The sequence below is a fragment of the Carcharhinus amblyrhynchos genome, chromosome 1 (genome assembly GCF_965287045.1).
Source record: "Carcharhinus amblyrhynchos chromosome 1, sCarAmb.v2.hapA, whole genome shotgun sequence".
In the NCBI taxonomy this organism is placed as follows: Eukaryota; Metazoa; Chordata; class Chondrichthyes; order Carcharhiniformes; family Carcharhinidae; genus Carcharhinus; species Carcharhinus amblyrhynchos.
The window spans coordinates 37,510,299-37,532,126 of NC_137324.1; the positions used below are offsets into that span (position 1 = coordinate 37,510,299).

At 40.9% G+C, this 21,828-nt stretch overlaps 1 protein-coding gene across 7 annotated transcripts in view; it reads left to right on the forward strand.

The window, feature by feature from the left end:
* LOC145356518 (putative E3 ubiquitin-protein ligase HERC1) overlaps nt 1–21,828 on the forward strand; it is a 296,484-nt gene that overhangs the window by 265,157 nt on the left and 9,499 nt on the right. For all 7 annotated transcript variants that reach the window (XM_080209293.1, XM_080209754.1, XM_080209365.1 and 4 more), the window contains exons 70-77: nt 1,862–2,000; nt 4,206–4,375; nt 5,170–5,339; nt 12,976–13,141; nt 13,369–13,445; nt 16,673–16,925; nt 18,470–18,622; nt 21,483–21,788. In XM_080209293.1, the coding sequence (XP_080065419.1) occupies nt 1,862–2,000; nt 4,206–4,375; nt 5,170–5,339; nt 12,976–13,141; nt 13,369–13,445; nt 16,673–16,925; nt 18,470–18,622; nt 21,483–21,788 (1,434 nt within the window). The remainder of the gene's footprint in view (nt 1–1,861; nt 2,001–4,205; nt 4,376–5,169; nt 5,340–12,975; nt 13,142–13,368; nt 13,446–16,672; nt 16,926–18,469; nt 18,623–21,482; nt 21,789–21,828) is intronic.

Sequence of the window (21,828 nt, forward strand, 5' to 3'; positions counted from 1 at the left end):
TTGTGGGCCCAGAGAATTAAGACCCGGACCACTAATTACATTTACATTACATTTAAAACATATTTAAATATTAGCCCCACCTCCCAGCAGATTTCCAGCGCCGCGCAGATGCTGCCAAAAATCCAGGCCAGGGAGGAGTAATTGCGCGCAAATGCTCGCGGGAATCCCGCCAATCAGCCGACGCGCAATTCTCCTGGCCCGCCACGCTAAAGGATTAGCACAGCGGGATGAGAGAATCACCTCCTTAGTCTGTTGAGGTAGCTGATCTCACTGTTGCAGCAATATGATTGACTCAACACCTCCGCAATGAAGAATCTGCCACAGTTTCTACTGCTCACCACTCTCCAGTGACTGAAAAACATATGTTGGCGATCATCAATTTAATATATTTTAATAGATGTTGCTTTATTTTACTGGAAACAGAATGATTGGCCTTTCCTTCTGCCTTTCAGCCACTCTTCGCATGAAAAATATCATTTTTCTGTGTTGAAGAAAGAATGAGCCACATGACATCAATAACATTAATTAGCCTGGAATATTTTTCTTCTGCCAGTATCTCCTTTAGTAACCTGAGGTTATTTAGGTAGTTTACTAAATGTATTTTCAATTCAAAGAATGATGAAGAAATCGCCGAACAACATATTCGGTTTAAAACTCATCAAAGTGTCTTAGACGAAAAGAGGAACTGGCTAGGTACATTGGCCATGCTAAATTCTCCCTCAGTGTACCATCAATATTTTATTAGCATAGGTCAGATGAATGATGAATAATCCCAATATATTTCAATTGTTCAAAAGTCATTTCTTTCCATGATTAACTTCAGATATGATATATAGTAGTTGAAAGGAAAAGTTGACTTGGGACACATGGGCTGGAATTTTGACATCAGCCTACTATTCCCAATGTTGTAATTAGAACTGTGTGCCACTTCCACTTTCTTCTTGCCTTTTCCCACATGATTATCATTAATATTTTAAGAGCCAGTTGTGGACATGCAAAACACATTTGATTTTGTGGCAGGGAAAATTTGCTGCCTCTGTGGACAGCCAATTAATGAATCTTGACAAATAATGAGGCTCTGCATCTCCACCACAGTTTTCCCGCTGTGGCTTTGTTGCTGTTAACATATAACTTGAGAGCATATATATTTCTAAACTTCTGACTGTGGGCTTCAGGTTTGCTCTGTTTGTTTCTGAGGTCTGGCAATATTTAAACATCTCACTATTCACACGTCTGACCACAGGCAATGTCTTTATTACCAATACAATGACGCACACGACGGACTTCATCAGGAACGCAAGTGTATTTATTAACGAGGAAATGTTGTACAGAACCCGCAGGAACCAACTTTCGGCAGCACTAGAGCAGCCCACCTTAAAGCGGCAATCCCCAACACACGGCATGCAAATCGATTACAAGTATGAACCCACCATAGACCAGGAGCAAACATGTTGCTGATTTCATCTCTGCATTTCAACCCACTGTTGGGAAATTGAAAATTCACATTCCACAAAGTCATGGTTTCTGCCTTTGTAGGCTCAGTAAATTCATCCCTCTTTGTCACCAAAGTTTGTACATCACTGAGTTTCTTTTATGTTAGTTAATTCTATTGTTACTTTAATTAGTCAACAACTCCAATATCATTTCATCCTATGACTACCAGAATAATAGAAGACAAATTAGATGTGCCCCTGGTTGTAATCCTCTTACTTTCTTTACATTTCTAGCATTTAGAGTTTTAGGAATCCAAACTGCGCAGCTAAAGCCTTGTTTAATATGTCATAAAATTTACTCGTTTGTCTTGTGTCTGCATAGTTATATTGTGAGTTTGTGCCACACATCTTGCATTTCCTTTTTGCAGCTTGGTCTAAACCATACCAACCAAGTAAAAGAGCCAACATTGATTGCTACACTTCAAGGGAAGAATATTCATCAGATTTCAGCTGGTCGATGTCACAGTGCTGCATGGACCACCCCACCTCTTTCACCATTAGCTCCAGGTGACATTACATCATAATCTTATAGCACAATTAATTAAACTTTTTTTCCATTCGTGGAGCATGGAGATCGCTGGCTGACCAACATTTATTGCCTATCCCCAGTTGCACTTAAAGTATGGCTTGCAAGGCCATTTCAAAGGACAGTTGACAGTCAGCCACATTGCTGTGGCTCTGGAGTCATGATGTGGGTATGCCGGCGTTGGACTGGTGTAAACACAGTAAAAAGTCTGACAACACCAGGTTTTAGTCCAACCTATTTATTTGATAATATACTCGCAAGCTTTCGGGTTAGCCCCTTCGTCAGGTGAATGGAGAGTTCTGGCCTCAGGTCTGAGGCCAGAACTCTCCATTCACCTGACGAAGGGGCTAACCCGAAAGCTTGCGAGTATATTATCAAATAAATAGGTTGGACTAAAACCTGGTGTTGTCAGACTTTTTACTGTGCTCTGGAGTCACACATTGGCCAGACCTGTTAGGGACAGCAGATTTCCTTCCCTAAAGGACATCACTGAACCAGATGGGTTTTCTGACAACTAACAATGTTCATCAGTAGATTCTTAATTCCAGATTTGTGTTTTTCATTGAATTCAAATTCCACCATCTGTCGTGGCAGGTTTCGAATCCGGGTCCTCCCAACAGTGGCTGAGTTTCTGGATTAATAATCTAGTGATAATACCACTAGGCCATCACCACTCCACAAAACTGCACACAATCATTTAAAGTGTTCTGTAGGATTAGTAAGAGATTTACAGGTGTTTAGGAACCATTATGCTGTCAAATATAATAAATTATTCTGGTGCATGTATGTAATAACTTTTAGCTGTGAGGCTAATTCACTCTTATCTCACTAAAAGAACATTAGCTTTGAATTATGTTCCTTTTTCCTCAACGACCTCTCTCCCATTCTGTCTCCCTCACTCTCAAGCACACACACATGTACACACATGCATGTTAACCTGGGTAGATATTATGTCACATTATTGAAGAAAGATCATTAAATTTGGCAATAAATGCATGCTTGCAGGTGTGATCGACCTTCTGAAATTATTTCATTTTAAAGTAATGATGACAGTATGCAGGCTTTTTGGGATGTTAGTTACTGTTGATGTAACTGGAGTTTTATCATAAGTGGCACCGTATTTTGAAATTCCCATGATATAGTGAGCACACAGTGGATACATTAATTTTTTTTAATCAGCCGTTGTACCAAAAACAGTAATTCTTTGCAGATGATAGAGGTGACCAAACATTTTTTTGAAGCATTTTGAATTCTGAATTAAACAATGATTTTGACTTGGAACCATTAGTTAGAATTAATGCCAAGTTTCTCCCAAGCTGAGTTTGGAGGTTAGGAACCATTTGATTAGGTGGAAGAGCCTTCTAATCATGCAGGAGAGCCTGGGGTGGAGACACAGCCATTTCCCACCTCTCCCCAAACCCCCTGCCTCCTATCAAGTCAGGATGGTGGGTGACTTTCCTGCCCAGAGGTCTACTGATGCTCTTAAGTAGCTAATCAAAGGCCACAGATGGCCTCACACTGTCGCCACTGGTATTCAACCCCCGTGCATGGAGGATTCAGCTTGCAAGGAGACCTAACTGGTTTGCCTGCAGCCTACCGGCAGGGGAGATCCTTCATTCACAAGCATTCTATGACCAGTCAAGGGAACTAGCTTCCGGAAGGTGGAGCGACCTACTGAGTGCTACTCTGTGCCCTTGCTTCTGAGCCCCTGCTTCTGAGCCCCATTCTCTTTCCTGGCCTGTGACCCCCATTCCAGCCACACTTGATTCTGCCAGGGGATCCAGCAGTAATCCTGAAGGTAGACCCAAGTGCTGAACTGGTAGTGGCTACTATTCCTGATGACACTACCTGGAGGGCTGCTGGCCTCTGATTGGGTAGCAGCTTACTGTGGAGGGGATAGGATTGCCACCATCTGGGGGCTTGATCATATGGGAAGCTCAATACTGTCCAGATAAATGCCTGTTTGTTAATTCCACCACACCCCCCAGAGACAGCCTACGAGGGCTCTCATCAGTTCACCAACTGGTGCCTCCATAGCACACATTAAATTCTGCCCATTGTTCTGCAATTGTAAACACAATTTCTGCCACATAATAGGTATAAGAGATGTATTTTAGAATTTGTAAGCAATTAAGCTGTATTATCTTTGAATCTAGAACCGTAATTGATTTTTTTTTAAATCAAAGGTAGTACAATACCTGTTCAACTCGGTACACCACAAATGGTACCTCCACGGTACAATGTGCTAAAAGACTGCAGCCCAGAAGTCCTTACAGATAGGTTGCGTGTTCTGTTTCACTTCTCTGACTTGATGTATAAGTCTTGGCGACTACTGAATCTCAATTCTAACCATCAGGTAAAGTATTTCTTTCTTTTCCTGGTTAAAAGTACAGCTTTTCTTCTCACTGTGGAAAGGCCAAAGCAAGTTAGAAATCATTAAAAGACTAAGCAAATCTGAGAGTAATAATTCAGCCAAACCCCTGACTTAAAAACCAAATGACGACAGAAGAAAAAAAAAGTGTTCAAGAAGATACAAACTACTTGGGAAGGATAACTGAAAGCTGGGATCAATACAGTAAATCTTGATTTCAGTACTGAGACATAGAAAAAAAGAGAATGTAGGATAGGTTATTTAGCCTTGTTGAGGAGAGAGACAGGTTGTCAATTTAGAGGTCAGTTTCTTTTTCTAGTATCCTTTCAGGAGTGCAAGAAAGAAATAGCGGAAATTTGGCCTGTTATTTGAGAGTTGCAGGACAGTAAGTGTTTGGCACAAGAAAGGAAACTAAGCATCCAAGATGTAGCTTTAACAGTGGAAGTGGTGCAGTTCTGTTTGAGTTATGGAGAGATAACAATGACAGAAAAGTTAATAGATAAAGAACAGCTAAAAATGGAGCCTTAAATAGTAAGTTGTTAATGGGATTTGAACACGGCAGTCTTTGTAATCGCACAAAGTGATGTGAGAATACGAGCGCCTTGTGAAACAAGTGTTAAGTTGGGAATTTGGTGCAATGGGATCTTTCTGACCAGTATATCCCAAGCTGCCATTTAGATTAATTGCAAACTCTGACTTAGAACTTTACAACTGAAAGCTAGTTAAGGTATTTGGTGTTTCAAGTTAATTAAAAGTTTTTCATTAACTCTTTCATCCAGACCAATATTTCGCGGTATAATATTGGAACTTCAGCAATAGCTCAAGGTCGGTTGCGAGGCCTGCTGTCTCCAAAAGTCAACATTCTCCCACTGGTGCGATCAATAGGAAAAACTATGATTCAGGGAAAGACCTATGGACCTCAGATCACAGTGAAGAGAATTTCTGCAAGGTATAGTAATCAAAGAGCAACTCTGCAAATTGCTGTTAAATACTATGAAATTGTGTTTTTAAATCCTCTGATGGAGAAATTCTAGAAATACAAAGTATAGAGCTAATTGCTTAACACCCAATCCCTCAGAACATTTCAGTTCATATTAATTTGTTTAAAAAAAGGCAATTCATTTTTTACTGCAGGGAATGCCCTTGAACACATATGAACTAGAATATGATAAATAAGGTTAGTGAGCTGCAAACATAGATAACCATGTAGAAATGTGGTGGCTCAAAGAAGAGCAGAACTAGATACTAAACATTCCTGGATGCCAGGGGGTTCAAGAAAGACAGTAAAGGAATGAAAAGGGATGGGGAGGGGAATGGTATTATTGATTAACGAGAATATTTCATTTTTGACGAGAGACCATGTTCAGATGGGTCAAAGACAAACCTATTTGGCTTCAGCTAAGAAACAATAACTATACCATTTTGTTGCCAGCGTAGTCTATAAGTCACCATATAGTGGGAAAGATGTAGAAGAACAAATTTGTAAGGGAATTACATAAGTTCAAGAATTACAAAGTAGTTATGAGAGGGAGTTTTCATAGATGAGACTAAGATAGCAGTAGTGTAAAGGGCAGACAGGGGCAAGAATTCTGTATTCAGGAAAATTTTGCTACAGCAGTATGCTTCTAATCCAACACAAAAGGAGGCATTGCTGGACCTAGTTCTTGGGCAATCCAAATAGATGAATTGTCAGTAGGTGAACATTTAGAGAACAGTGATCACTGTATCATAAGGTTGGCTGGAAAAGGACAAGAAGCAATCCAGCACAAGAATAATTAATTGGGGGCAGGCCAAATTCAATGAGGTAACAATGGAACTATCCGAAGTAAAGTGGAATTAAAGATTGGCAAGCAAAACTGTAAGTGAACAATGGACTGCCTTTAAAGAAGAGAAAGTTTAGTTACAGTCGTGGTACATTCCCACGCTGGGAAAGATAGGATAAACAAATCCAAACCTCTCGGCATGACGATAGTGATATGGGATGAATTAGCAAAGGGCTTTTTTATGATAGAAATCAAATGTTTAATACAATTGAGAATCAAGCTCAATGTAGAAGGTTCGGGGAGAATTGAATAAATAAATAATAAGGGAAGCAAAGTAAAGGGGAAGTATGAGAAGAGACTGGCAGCTAACATAAACCAAATATATTTTCTAATCATATGAATAGAATGATACTAAAAGAGGAGGGGGAAGTAATTAGGGCCTTGAAAGAGTTTTATACGCAGAGGCTAAGGGTATAGCTGAGATGCTAAATTAATACATTGCATTTGTCTTTACCAAAGAAGAAGATAGATGTTGCCTGGGCCATGATGAAAGAGGAGGTAGCTTAGTCACATGATGAGTTTAAAATTGATATTAGATGAGCTGTACTTGAAGTTGATAAGTCATCAGGACCAGCTGGGATGCATCAAAGATTACTGAGGGAAGTAAGAGTAAGAATGGCAGTGGCACTGGCCAAAATATTCAAATCCTCTTTAGATGTAGGGGTGATGCTAGAGGACAAGAAAATTGCAAATGTTCCACCATTGTTCAAAAAAGGATGTAAAAATAAGCCCAGCAACTGCAAGCCAGCCAGTTTAACCTCAGTGATGGGGAAACATTTAGCCATAATAATTTGGAACAAAATTAATGGCCGCTTGGGGAAATGTGTGTTAATTGAGGAGACCAGCATGTATTTGTTAAACAAAAGTCATGTTGAACTGAATTACTTGAGATTTTGATGAGGTAACAAAGAGGGTTGATGAGGTTAATGCTGTTGATGTGGTGTACAGGGACTTCCAAAAGGCTTTTGATGCAGTACTGCACCACCAAACTCGTGAGCAAAGTTAAAGTTTATGGAATAAAAGACAGTTGCAGCATAGATATGATATTGGCTCAATGACAGCAAACAGTACAGCTCTGACGAAGAGTCCTGCAGACTTGTTAGTTCTGTTCTCTATACTGATACTGTCAGATCTGCTGAGATTGTCCAGCATTTTCTGTTTTTGTTGTTGCGGTAAACTTTTTTTTTCAAATTGGAGGAAGGTCTGTATTGGGGTTCCCGAGTGGTTGGTGTTAAGAGTCTGCTCTTCCTACTTTATATTAATGACCTAGGCTTTGGTGTACAGAGGACAATTTCAAAATTTACACATGAAACAAATCATTGGAAGTATGAGGCGAATAATGTTAAATTTCAAAAAGACATGAATGGATGGGCAGATGAAATTTAATGTAGAGGTGTGAAGTGATTGAGAGAGTATAATTCTAAAGGGCATGCAGGAGCAGAGACACTTGGGTGCCCATGTGTATAACTCATTGAAGATAGCAGAATTGGTTGAGAGCGCAGTTAAGAAGGCATTCAGCATCCTGAACTTTACAAATAGGAGCGTGATGAACAAAAGCAAGGGAGTTGCTTTTGTAACTAAACATTACATTGAGTTCTGTGAACCACACTTTACCAAGTTTGTGAAGGCATTAGAGAAGATGCAGAAGGGATTTACTGGACTAGTTCCTGACTCAGCTCCTGATGTCATTACAACCTTCAGACAAGGAGAAAAATGTTGAAACTCCAGAGGTGAGGTGAGAATAACTGTCCTGACATCAAGGCAGCACATGACCAAGTGTGGTGACAAGGAGCTGTAGTAAAACAGGAGTCAATGGAAATCGGGGTTAGAGTTATATCGAGCCCAAAGGAAAATGGTTGTAGGTGTTGGAGATCAATCATCTCCATTCCAGAACATCACTGCAAAAGTTCCTAATGGCCCTAGACCCAACATTTTCAACTGCTTTTTCAATGACCTTCCTTGTATCATAGGGTCAGAAGTGGGGATGTTCACCTACAATGTTTGCCAATTAGTCCAGCACCATGCACAACTCCTCGGATACTGAGGTAGTCCATGTCCAAATGCAGTAAGGCCTGGGCAGTATTGGGCTGACAGGTAACATGTAACAGTTGTACTATACAAGTGCCAAACAATGACCATCTCCAACAAGGGTGAAATTGAATGACATTACCATCACTGAATCCCACATTATTAGCACTCTTGAGGGTTACCATTGACCAGAAACTAAATTGGACTAACCATATAAATATTGTGGCGACAGTGAAGGTCAGAGGCTAGGAATCCTGTGGTGAGTAAGTCACCTCCTGTCTCCCAAAAGCCTGTCCACTATCTGTAAGGCAACGTTAGAAGTGTGTTCCATCATACTCATCTCCACTTTCCTAGATGAGTGGAGAACTCACCTCCACTTTCCTAGATTAGTGCAACTCCAGCAACGCCTAAGAAGCTTGACACCATCCAGGACAAAGCAGCCACTTGATTGGCACTGCATGCACAAACATTCACTCTCTCTCCACCACTGACACACTATGGCACGGTGTGTACCATCTACAAGATGCATCACAGGAACTCACCAAGCCTCCTTCGCAGATGACACTAAGGGTGGAAGAGCAAAGTATGCAGAGGACGCTGAAAGTCTGCAAAGGGATATAGATAGTATGAGTGGGTGACTGTATTCCATCTGTCAGACTATGTTGATGAATGTGAGGTCATCCATTTTGGTAAGAATAACAGCAAAATGGACTGTTATTTAAATGGTAAAAAATTGCAGCATGCTGCTGTGCGGAGGGACCTGAGTGCCCTTGTGCAGGAATTTCAAGGAGCTGATTTGCAGGTGCAGCAGGTAATTAAGAAGGCAAATGGAATTTTGTCTTCATTGATAGAAGGATGGAGTTTAAAAACAGCGAGATGATGTTGCAGCTGTATAAGGTGCTGGTGAGGCCACACCTGGAGTACTGTGTACTGTTTTGGTGTCCTTACTTGAGAAGGGATATACTGGCACTGGAGGGGGTGCAGAGGAGATAATAGATGAGGTAGAAGCAGGGAAATTGTTTCCACTGGTGGATGAAACTAGAACGAGGGGTCATGGCCTGAAAATAAGGGGAAGCAGATTTAGGTCTGAGGAAAAATTTCTTCATACAAAGGATTGTGAATCTGTGGAATTCACTGTGGTCAGTGAAGCAGTTGAGGCTACGTCATTGAATGTTTTTAAGGCAAGGTTGGATAAATTTTTGAACAGTAAAGGAATTAGGTGAGTGGGCAGGTTAGTGGAGCTGAGTCCACAAAAAGATCAGCCATAATCTTATTGAATAGTGGACCATACTCGAGCAGCCAGATGGCCTACACCTGCTCCTAGTTCTTAAGTTCTTACGTTCTCCTTCGACAGCATCTTCCAAACCCATAATTGCTAGTATCTGGGAAGACACATGGTCCCCCGCCAGGCCACTCACCATCTTGACTTGGAAATAATCACCATTCCTTCATTGTAGCTCCTGCACCGCCCTCCCTATCAGCACTGTGTACCATGTGGACTGCAGTGGTTCAATGAAAGCAGCTCACTATCATTACCTCAGAGCAATTAGAGATGGGCAATAAATGCTGACCTAGCCAGCAATATTCACATACCATCTATGAATTTTAAAAATGTTCCTGGAATAAAAAAACTTAATTTACTTAGAAAAATAGAAGCTTCTCTCCTTGGTGAAGAGGAGGTTCAGAGTGGATTTGATAGTGATATTCAAAATCATGAAAGGTCTGGACAGAGTAAATAGGGAGAAACTGTTTCCATTGGCAGAAGAATCAAGAAGCAAAGCACACTGAAACAATGGCAACATGAGGAAAAATGTTTTTACATACAAATGGTTGGGAACTGGAATTGAATGCCTGAGAATATGGTTGAGGAAGCTTCAATCTTGACTTCCACAGGGAATTAGGTCATTGTCTGAAGAGGACGAATTTGCAGGGCTATGAGCAAAAAGCAAGGGAATAGGTGCAGCTGTTACATGCCACCTATCAGCCCTATACTGCCCAGGCTGAAAGGCTTCTTTCTTTACTGTAACCGTTCAATGATTCTTAGGTCTTAAAAGTAATTAAAAAGGTTTATAGAATGTTGATGCTAATCTCACAGCTGGGGTGCAAATAGAGTAAAAGTTTTGTTAGATTTTTGACAAGCCAGTGGATGAAAATTTATCAAAGGTAGATGGGAATATGGAGTTGAGGTTCCAGAAAAGGTTTATTGGCCTTGGAAAGGGTGCGGTACAGATTCACCAGAAAGGAAAGTTTAATTGTGAGTACAGATTACATAAATTAGTCTTGTAATCCCTTGAGTCTTAAAGATTTTGGGGTGATATGATTGAGGAGTTGAGAGGGTAGATAATGAGAAAACATTCCCTCCAATGGAGAAGTGCAGAACAAGGGATATAACTTGGAGATGAGAGGTAAGGAGTTCAGGGATGATGTCGGGTTGCACACCTTCACATAGAATCAGAAATTCTTCCTCCCTGTTGAGGTCAGGTCAATTGAAAATTTAAAACCTGTGATCGATTGATTTTTGTATGGTAAGGTTTTGAAGGTTATAGTGCAAACAGAGTTGGGATATAGAATCATAGAACCATAGAACATTTACAGCACAGAAACAAGCCTTTTAGCCCTATTTGGCTGTGCCGAACCATTTTTCTGCCTAGTCCCACTGACCTGCACCTGGACCGTATCCCTCCATACCCTTCTCATCCATGTACCTATCCAAGTTTTTCTTAAATTTTAAAAGTGAGCCCGCATTCACGACTTCATCTGGCAGCTCATTCCACACTCTGTGTGAAGAAACCTCCCCCCCCCCCCGCCAATATTCACTTTAAACTTTTCCCCCTTCACCCTTAACCCATGTCCTCTAGTTTTTTTCCTCCCCTAGCCTCAGTGGAAAAAGCCTGCTTGCATTCACTCTATCTACACCCATCATAATGTTATACACCTCTATCAAATCTCTCCTCATTCTTCTACATTCCAGGGAATAAAGTCCTAACCTATTCAACCTATGTGTGGAAAATTAAAATTCCTTACTATCGCAACTTTGTTTCCTGCAGTTGTCTGCTGTCTCTCTGCGGATTTGCTCCTCTAATTCTCGCTGACTATTGGGTGATCTATAATACAATCCCATTAATGTGGTCATACCTTTCCTGTTTCTCAGCTCTGCCCATATGGCCTCGGTAGAGAAGCCCTCTAATCTGTCCTGCCTGAGCTCTGCTGTAACATTTACCCTATCTAGCAATGCCACCTTACCACCACCCCCCCCCCCCCCCCCCCCCCCCCGCCCCCACACCCTTCATCCTTCTGCCTCTATCATGTCTGAAACATCAGAATCAGCAATGATCTAATTTGATGGTTGAACAGGCTCAACAGGATGGATACCTCATCCGTTACCAGTGATGATTTCTTCTGAAAGAAATAATAGATTTACAGGGAAAGCAAAATTTGGTGGATGCTGGACATCTGAAATTAAAATAGAAAATGCTGCAAAAGCTCAGCACATCTGATATCATCTGTGGAGAAAGTTAATGTTTCAAGTGAAATATGATTCTACTTTGGAGAAGAAGAGCAAATTCATAGTGTTGAACTTAATGGGGAATCGTTTTCCAATTGAAAAGAGGACAGGACAATAATGAATGATTCTGAGAAAAACCACAGAAAAGCCAATGACACCGATATTACTAAAATATGGCAGTTTGAGTTCACTTCTAATCGCTGGTGATAGAGCGCTAAATTACAAAATAGTAAAGTGGTTTTTCAGCTGTGAAAAGAGGATCTCAACAGGCAGCCAGATATATATCAGGCTCACAGGACAGAGAAAGCAAACTCAGGAAAACACTCTCAAAAATGTCAGCACAGCAGGATAAGAGGGTGAAGTTCAGGGTTATGGAAGGTGCTGATGTCAGAAAGTTTTTCACATGAGCGAGCAATTGACAACAAGTTATCAGGAAGGGCAGTTGAGGCCAGGACACAAGTTAATACGATCAAAAAGTACCTGCCTGCTGTAATAAGAAGGTAGCTGTCTTGGTATTCGTGAAGAATGAGATGAACTAGGCTGACTGCAGATCATTTTATAATCCTATAGGTTTTATAACCCTAATAGGTTTATGGACGGAAAGGGATTGGTTTAGGTTAGAGGGTCATTGCTTTTTTAATTGGTCGGCGCAACATCGTGGGCCGAAGGGCCTGTTCTGCGCTGTAATGTTCTATGTTCTATAGCTGCAATGCTATTTTAATTCAAACAAATTTCACATTCCAATACCTGTATGAAGATCTTGTCATGTACACTCCTTGAAACAGCCCAAGTTCTAGGAGTGAAACTTTATCTGAAAATCTGTATTGCTTTTGCACAGTAAATAAACTTGTTATTTACATAATGGAAGTGGATAAAACCCATCTCGGGGTATGTCTCACCTTGAAGTTTATTACTTACTTGCTAAGTTCTCCCAGTATTAAAAATTAGCTTCCTATTGTTGCTGTTCTGATGTTACAACAGTGCCAGGACAAGGCGGGTCTACAGCAATTAAGTCAATTAACACCCCAAAACAACCTTACTTAGGAATCTGAACTACATTTGTCAATTTGAAAAATGAACTTTTAATCACGTTTTTGGAACGGAAATTTTTCTCATATACTGCCCACATATCAATATTGCATGATGGATTGCTAGCGTCAACTCTTTGATTTTTAAATTTGCAGCAAATGTCTTACCATTATGGTCATTTATGTGTATTTGACATGCAGGGGCCGATCAACCAAGCCTATCTTCATTCAGATTGCCAAGCAAGTTGTACAGCTCAACGCCTCAGAACTGAGGCTTCCATCACGAGCTTGGAAAGTCAAGTTGATCGGGGAAGGTGCTGATGATGCTGGTGGGGTATTTGATGACACAATTACAGAAATGTGCCAGGTAAATTTGCATATACATAGAATTCAGAATTTGAACATATTTATGGATTATTTTTTGGCTTGTGCATTTTGATTCATTTTTGGAAATCAATTCATTGAGAATCGCCTTTACTAACAAAGTTTTCTCGATTTGATGTCATGGGGAATGTAAATGGAAGAGAATAAGTTACGGGAAGAACTATAGTTTCTATTATTTACTAATTAATTTCAACCTTTTTTCTTTTCCAGGAATTAGAAACAGGAGTGGTTGATCTTCTAATTGCAACACCAAATGGCACAGCTGAAGTTGGTAGCAATAGAGACAGGTGAAACAGATACTTTCTTTTAATTATGAAAGAAAGAACTTGCAAATTATTATGTTTATGTATGTTAGTAATAACTTCTGTCAGGAAACATGTAAACCAGTTTGTAAATAGCAACGTCCCACAATACGCTGAGATTTAATGAGCATATTGTTATTTATTTTATTGATTTGTGAGATGTGGGCATTTCTGCCAAGGCCTACATTAATTATACGTCCCTAATTGCATGTGAGATGATGGTGCCTTGAACAGTGAAGATCCATGGAATGTAGGTACATCCACATTAATGTAGGTAGGAAGTTTCAAAATGTTGTTCCAACAAGTGTATGACTTATGATTGTGCAATTAGTGATATTTCCATGAGCCTGCTGCCCTTGTTCATTTAGGCGCTAGAGATCATAGATTTGGAATATGCTGTTGAAAAAGCCCTGTTGATTTGCTGAATTATATCTTGTATATCATTTGTATTGCTGCCATTGTGTACTGGTGGTGGAGGAAGTGAATGTATAAGGGGGTAGACGAGGCACCAGAAGAAAGACCTGGTTTGCTCTGGATTTTGTCAAACATCTTGAATGTTATTGGAACTCATCCAACCAAGTGAAGAGTATTCTATCACGCTTCTGATCTATGTGTTGTATATGGCAGAAAAGCTTTGGGGAATTAGAAAATGACTTAGCCACCCCTGAATATCTGGCTTCTTACCAGCTATTGTATGCAGTTTTTATATGGTTGGTCCAGTTAAGTTTCAGGTCAGTGATGATCCCCAGAATGTTGTTGATGCTGGTTGCTGGGGAGGAGTCATCAATAGTACTATATTTGAAGTAAAGCAAAGCTCTCTCTTGTTGGAAATGGACATTGACAGTCTGGCATGAATGTCGGTGCTGGGGCCTCAGCTTTTTACCATTTATATAGATGATCTGGAGGAGGGAACCGAGTGTAGGGTGTCGAAATTTGCTGATGACACCAAGATAGGGGGAACGGCAAATTGTGCGGAGGGTGTGGAGAGTCTGCAGAAGGATCTAGATAGGCTGGGCGAATGGGCCAGGAAATGGCAAATGGAATTTAATGTTGGCAAGTGTGAGGTGGTCCACTTTGGTAGGAAGAATGGTAGGAAGGACTATTACTTACGGGGCGAAAAACTGCAGCAGGCGACGGTGCAGAGGGACCTCGGGGTCCTTGTGCATGAGTCGCAAAAACCCAGCTTGCAGGTGCAGCAGGTGGTCAGGAAGGCAAATGGGATGCTGGCCTTCATAGCGAGGGGGATTGAATATAAAAGTAGGGAGGTCTTGCTGCGGCTGTATAGGGCATTGGTGAGGCCACAGCTGGAGTACTGTGTGCAGTTTTGGGCACCGCACCTGCACAAAGACATTTTGGCCTTGGAGGGAGTGCAGAGGAGGTTTACTAGGCTGATACCGGAGTTGAGGGGGTTGAGCTATGAGGAGAGGCTGAATAAACTGGGCTTGTACTCGTTAGAGTTTAGAAGAATGAGGGGAGATCTCATTGAGACTTATAAGATGATGAATGGGATGGATAGGATAGAGGTGGAGAGACTCTTCCCGCTCAAAAAAGACAGTAGGACTAGGGGGCACAGCCTCAAGATAAAAGGGGGGCGGTTTAGAACGGAGTTGAGGAGGAACTTCTTCACTCAAAGGGTGGTGAATCTCTGGAATTCTCTGCCCGTTGAAGTGGTGGAGGCTGCCTCGCTAAATATTTTTAAGACGCGGGTTGATGGGTTTTTGATAAGAGAGGGGATTAAGGGTTATGGGGAGAGGGCGGGAAAGTGGAACTGAGCAGCGACAGATCAGCCATGATCTTATTGAATGGCGGGGCAGGCTCGAAGGGCTGGATGGCCTACTCCTGCTCCTATTTCTTATGTTCTTATGTTACTTACCATGTATTAAGCCAAGATTCAACGTTGTCCAGGTTTTTACTGTATGTAGTCATGGACTGCTTTGTTATATGAGGAGTTGCAAATGAGCTGAGCAATAAGCAATCCTAAATGAAATTTGAATTCTGACATAATGGAGGAAAGTCTATTGAAAAAACAACTGAGGATGATTGGGATTCATATACTGTTGTGAAGATCTCTGCAATGATGCCCTGGGGCTGAGAAGATTGCCATCTTCCTTTTATGCTAGGCATGACTCAAGCTAGTAGAGTTTCTTCCTTTTCCCATTGACTTTGATTTTGACTGGAATTTAGCTCTTTCATCCATGTTTCAGTAAAGGCAAGAAATAGAGTCTGAAGTGAAGTTTACTTGGCGGAACCCAAACAACATTGGTGAACAGGTTTTTGGAAACAAAAAGTTTTTTAGTGAAATTGATTGAAATAAATAGATTAGCCTAAATACTGGGAGATCTTTCCTTATCTTTGAATAGTTCAGTGTTACTTCTGCCTCAGACTGGGTATAAGGCTTGGGTTTTGTATCTAATCTGTAGAACAGTAGGGTACTATGTGCTCAAGTTCTGGAATGAGGCTTAAATCCCCAAACTTATGGGAAAGGGAAGTGTGCTATCACCAGAGTTGACACAGGGCAGCATGGTGGCACAGTGGTTAGCACTGCTGCCTCACAGTGCCAGGAACCTGAGTTCAATTCCGGCCTCAGGTAACTGTGTGAAATTTGCACCTTCTCCAGTCTGTGTGAGTTTCCTCTGGGTACTCCGGTTGCCTGCCACAGTCCAAAGATGTGTGGGTGAAGTGGATTGGCTAAATTGATCCTTACTGTCCCAAGATGTGTAGATTAGGAGGATTAGCGGGGTTATGGGGATAGGGTCTGGATGGGATGCTATGTTGGAGAGTCCATGCGGACCCGATGGGCCAAATGGCTGCTTCCTGCACTGGATTCTGTGAGGGATTCAGTGATCACCAGCAGGTTGATTAGCCATGATAAATTTCTCCATATTGTTAGGGAGATTAGGAGGGGTTACGGGGATAAGGCCTGGGTGGGATTGTCGTCAGTGCAGACTCAATGGGCCAAATGGCCTCCTTGTGCACTGCAGTGATTCTATAATTCTAGGATCTTGGCCTTATCATGATGTTAAGAGAAGACGTCCAGAAAATGAAGAGAATCTCAGACAGGTGAGCTTGCATTTATCTTGGGATTGGGCTTGGTGCCATAAAAAGCAAATGGCATGGTTACACAAGTGGCCATTAAATGCACATGGTGGTTGGAAACTACGTATTATGGGTTCAAATTCAAATGCCCAAATTAAACCCCTGTTTTCTTCCAGATTCTTGCTTAACCCATCAGCATGTACTGCTGAGCATCTCCAGCAGTTTAAGTTTTTGGGAATCCTGATGGCTGTGGCTATTCGGACCAAGAAACCATTAGACTTGCACCTGGCACCATTTGTGTGGAAACAGCTTTGCTCAATCCCACTCACTTCTGAAGATTTGGAGGAGGTTGACTTGCTTTATGTTCGGAACTTGTATGGAATCTTGAATTTGGACAATAGTGGGATAACAGAGGAAAACTTCCTGGAGGTAAGGGATGAGCGGAATTTCTATTTAAATTTAGTGATTTTCTTTGACACAGAAAGATATGTGTTAGGATATTCAATCCATTGCAAACAGGAATGAATGGATCTGGTTGTGTCAGTAAACTGTACAATAGAATAAAGGACATAGACTGTCACTTCTCAATTTCTAGTCTCCCCTTAACTTCTGTTAAAACTCCCCTTAACCATCTCTGCTCCAAGAAAACAATGATGTGGAGATGCCGGCATTGCACTGGGGTAAACACAGTAAGAAGTCTCACAACACCAGGTTAAAGTCCAACCAGTTTATTTGATAGTAATCCCACGACTAAGACAACAATCCCAATTTTTATTGTCTCTTCACACAACTTAAACCTGCACTCCTAGTGACAACCTCTGTTCTGAACTCTGAAGATATTGACACCCTCTCTAAAGAATGGTGACGTCAATGGAACACAATGGCTAGATTTTCAGGAAGACTCCAGGGAGGATTCTGGCATTTCTGACCCCATTCCAAAGGATCGGAAAATTCAAAAAATCCAAAAATCTGTGCAGTCCTGACCTAGCTGGCTGCACGTCTAGTTCTTTGCAATGTTTAGAGGGTCGGGCCAGTTTTTCAAGCAGACATGGTTTGCGGCCATTCAGAGATGGACCATTGTATACATGAAAGAGCCCTTTGTTAGATAGATTTAAGAACTCCTCGTGCATCCATGCTGAGGAATATCCCTCACCTGTCCCCTATGGTGCCTCAGGACACCCATGCCATCCCAAGTATTTTCATGCCCATTCAACCACTATACACTGTATAAGGACAATGAACTCTATAGTGATAATGTATGTATTAAAAATGTTGTGCTTAAAATAGTTATCTATTGATAATTTTCCACGTTCTTAAAAAGCACTTTTAACTGCAGCCCAATAAAAGTGTTAATCGTTCAGACCCTTTAAAGTATCAATAGCTAAAACTGCAAGTACATTAAACCTCACTATCTTGTATAAATAAGTATTGCTTGATAAGCAGCTCTGGCTCTATGATTTTGTTTCTGTCAATTGCACAATGTCTTACCTGGGTTTCAGCACCCACTGAAGAAAATCACATTTGTTTTCAGTGCCTTTTCAAAGATTTGTGCGTGCACTCCCAGTTTTCAGCACCCACTAATTGAGCCATTTAATTTATAGTCCCTCTCATTATTCTTCTTACTCAATGCATTGCCTCACATTTCTCTATATTAAATTTTATCTGCTTTCTTTCAATTTTATCTCTGACATCCATAAGCCTACTACTATCTGTTTAGTGTCAGGATTTGTGCCATCCACAAACTTTGAAGTTATGTTCTTTTTACCCAAGCTATGTATATGTGTCAAAGGGAGCACATGCTCTAATACCATTGCTCAAGAGACTCTTGCTTCCCAGCCAAAAACCAGTTGATCACTATCACTGTGCCTTTTGTCTTCCAGCCAGTTTTGCTTCCATCTTGCTATTTTGCAGTACTTTAACAAACACATTCTGAAAGCCTGTACACATCTCACCTATCTTGAATTATTTTCTAGATGATTCCTTTGGATTCTTTTGTTGGTCAGAGTGCAAATGGTAAGGTTGTTCCAATAATTCCTGGAGGAAGTAGTATACCATTGACTTTTGGAAACAGGAAGGAGTATGTAGAGAGAGCGATTGAATATAGATTACATGAACTGGATCAACAGGTGAGCATCAAAATCCTTTCAAAAGGTTTTAATTTCTGTGTGAAGCTATAACTGGTTACCACCCAGGCACTTGCAACTAGACTGCATAGCTAGCTGCATCTGACCACTGACTAGTGATCTCGATCGAAAATTGTACATTTATTGTGTGTTTGTAAATGATTAGCAAGGACAAATGAAACTCATTATTTTGTCAGTTTAACCACCCTTTTGAATAGTTTTCTGGTGCAGTTGCTTGAATACCAAGAGGTGTGATGCTGGAGAGGCTATCAACAACATAGGCAAGAGAGAAAAAACTAAAAGGAAGTAACTTGTTAGTATAGGTTATCTGCACACTTCAGTAGTTGCAATACTGGCCAGTACCCCTGGCTTGTGTCTATTTATAACTTAATTCAAAGAAATATTGACATTAAATGTAGTGGGAGAGTCCATTTGAATCATTTTGTGGCTTTATTCATAATTGTCTGTAATTTGAATCTTAGCATTCAGTGTACAGCTACTGTTTGCAATTGGAGACATTGGGCAGATCTGGCAGCAGCTTTGGAGAGAGAAGAATAAAGGGAACTCTCCAGGTCATTGACCTGAACCACTAACTCTGTTTCCTCTCTCAAAGAGCAAAGATAATTACAGCACAGGACCAGGCTCTTTGACTCTCCAAGTCTGCACCAGCCATGCTGTCCGACTGAACCAAAACTCCCTACCCTTCCGGGGACCGTATCCCTCTATTCCCATGCAAATCATGTATTTATCAAGACTGTATCGTATCTGCTTTCACTACCTTCCACAGCAGTGAGTTCAGACATCCACCAACCTCTGTGTAAGAAAAAAACTTGCCTCATACATTTCCTTTAAACCTTGCCCCTCGCACCTTAAATCTATGCTATGCCGCCTAGTAATTGACTCTTCCACCCTGGGAAAAAGCTTCTGACTATCCACTTTGTCCATACCTCTCATAATCTTGTAGATTTATATCAGATTGCCCCTCAGTCTCCGTCGTTCTTGTGAGAACAAACCAAGTTTCTCCAACCTCTCCTCATAGCTAATGCCCTCCAAACCAGGCAACATCCTGGTGAATCTTTTCTGTACCTTCTCCAAAGCCTTCACGTCCTTCTGCTGTGGCGACCAGAATTGAACACTATATTCCAAGTGCAGCCTAACTAAGGTTCTGTAAAGCAGCAACATGATTTGCCAATTTTTTAAACTCAATGACCCAGCCGATGAAAGCAAGCATGCCATATACCTTCTTGCCTACCTTCTCCACCTGCGTTGCCTCTTTTCAGTGATCTGTGTATTTGTACACCCAGATCCCTCTGCCTATCAATACTGTTAAGGGTTCTGCCATTTACTATATACTTCCCATCTATCTCCACAGATGCTTCCTGACCTGCTGAGTATCCCCAACATATTCTGTTTCTCTTTCAGGTTTCCAGCATCCGCTATTATTTAACTATTTAAAATTAATGCAATTACATTGATGTTTTGATTCCTTTTACATTTATAACATAAAACATTTGTAGTTTGATAGTCGATATATGTTCCAGACTGAATTATACTGCTGTTATTCGAATCTATACGTTAATCCCGATTTTTCACTATATTCCAATGGGATATCTCAGGAAAGGCCTGCACCTGGCTTCATGATGTCATACTCCCAGAATTCCCTGCTTTACACAAATCTGTGTAACGTGATCAAATACTATTATAAAAATGGAGTTTGCAACATTTTCATGTTTAGAATAAGATCCTTAAACTTTCTCCAGATTACTAGATTGGTTTGCATTGTTTCAAGCAAAGAGTTTAGAAAAATATGTATGTATTGCTGAAAAATGTCAAAACTTTTTATTTTGTACTCATCAGGATACCACAAGAATACATATAAGAAGAAAACATCCATTGATTTCTGTTTGAGAAGAAAATGTTGTTTTGTCGCCAATTGGTCTCTGATTGTTAGAGATATTGTATAAGGTGCTGGTGAGGCCACACCTGGAGTACGGTGTACAGTTTTGGTGCTTACTTGAGAATGGATATACTGGCACTGGAAGGGGTGCAGAGGAGATTCACTAAGTTGATTCCAGAGTTGAGAGGGTTGGCTTATGAGGAGAGACTGAGTAGACTGGGGCTATACTCATTGGAATTCAGAAGAATGAGGGGAGATCTTGTAGAAACATATAAGAATATGAAAGGAATAGATAAGATACAAGCAGGGAAGTTGTTTCCACTGGCAAGTGAAACTAGAACCAGGGGGCACAGCCTCAAAATAAGGGGAAGCAGGTTTAGGACTGAGTTGAGGAGGAACTTCTTCACACAAAGGGCTGTGAATCTGTGGAATTCCCTGCCCAGTGAAGCAGTTGAGGCTACCTCATTGAATGTTTTTAAGGCAAGGATAGATAAATTTTTGAACAGAAAAGCAATTAAGGGTTATGGTGAGCAGGGAGATAAGTGAAGCTCAGTCCACAAAGAGATCAGCCATGATCTTATTGAATGGTAAAGCAGGCTTGAGAATTATCAGTTGATGGTGACTGACAGTTAACTGCCAAACGTTGTTTGAAATTTAAACCAGATAGCTTGACCCTGATTGGCCAAGGCATTGCTCTGAGGAATGAATCATTGAATGACTGTCATTTATTTTGTTTGGATGAAACAGGTGCAATGTGTGTACATGTGCTTTCTTCTGCAAAGAACAGGCCCTTGTGCATAATCCATGTAGCTTCCAATGCACGCACGTGAACATGTAAGATGTGCTGCATCATTTAAAAAATAAATATTTGGCTTCATATTAACCATTGGTCATTTGCCAAGAAAGCATCCCAGTAACGAATTAGTTTACAATTAATGTGTTCCCTTTGTATTTGTTCATTTTCAGATAGCAGCAATCAGACAGGGGATGTCAGCTATTGTCCCTGTACCTCTTCTGTCTCTACTGACAGAAAGACAGCTTGAACAGCTCGTGTGTGGGATGCCAGAAGTGAATGTAGATACTTTAAAGAAAATTGTACGTTACCGTGACATTGTCGAAAACCATCAATTACTGAGTTGGCTGTGGCAAACGCTGCACGAGTTTTCGAATGAAGAGAGGGTGCTGTTTCTTCGCTTTGTCTCTGGCCGCTCCAGGCTGCCAGCCAACCCTGCAGACATCTCTCAGAAATTTCAGATCATTAAAGTGGATAGGGTAGGTATTCCAAATTGACAAATTCAATTAATGACTTTGT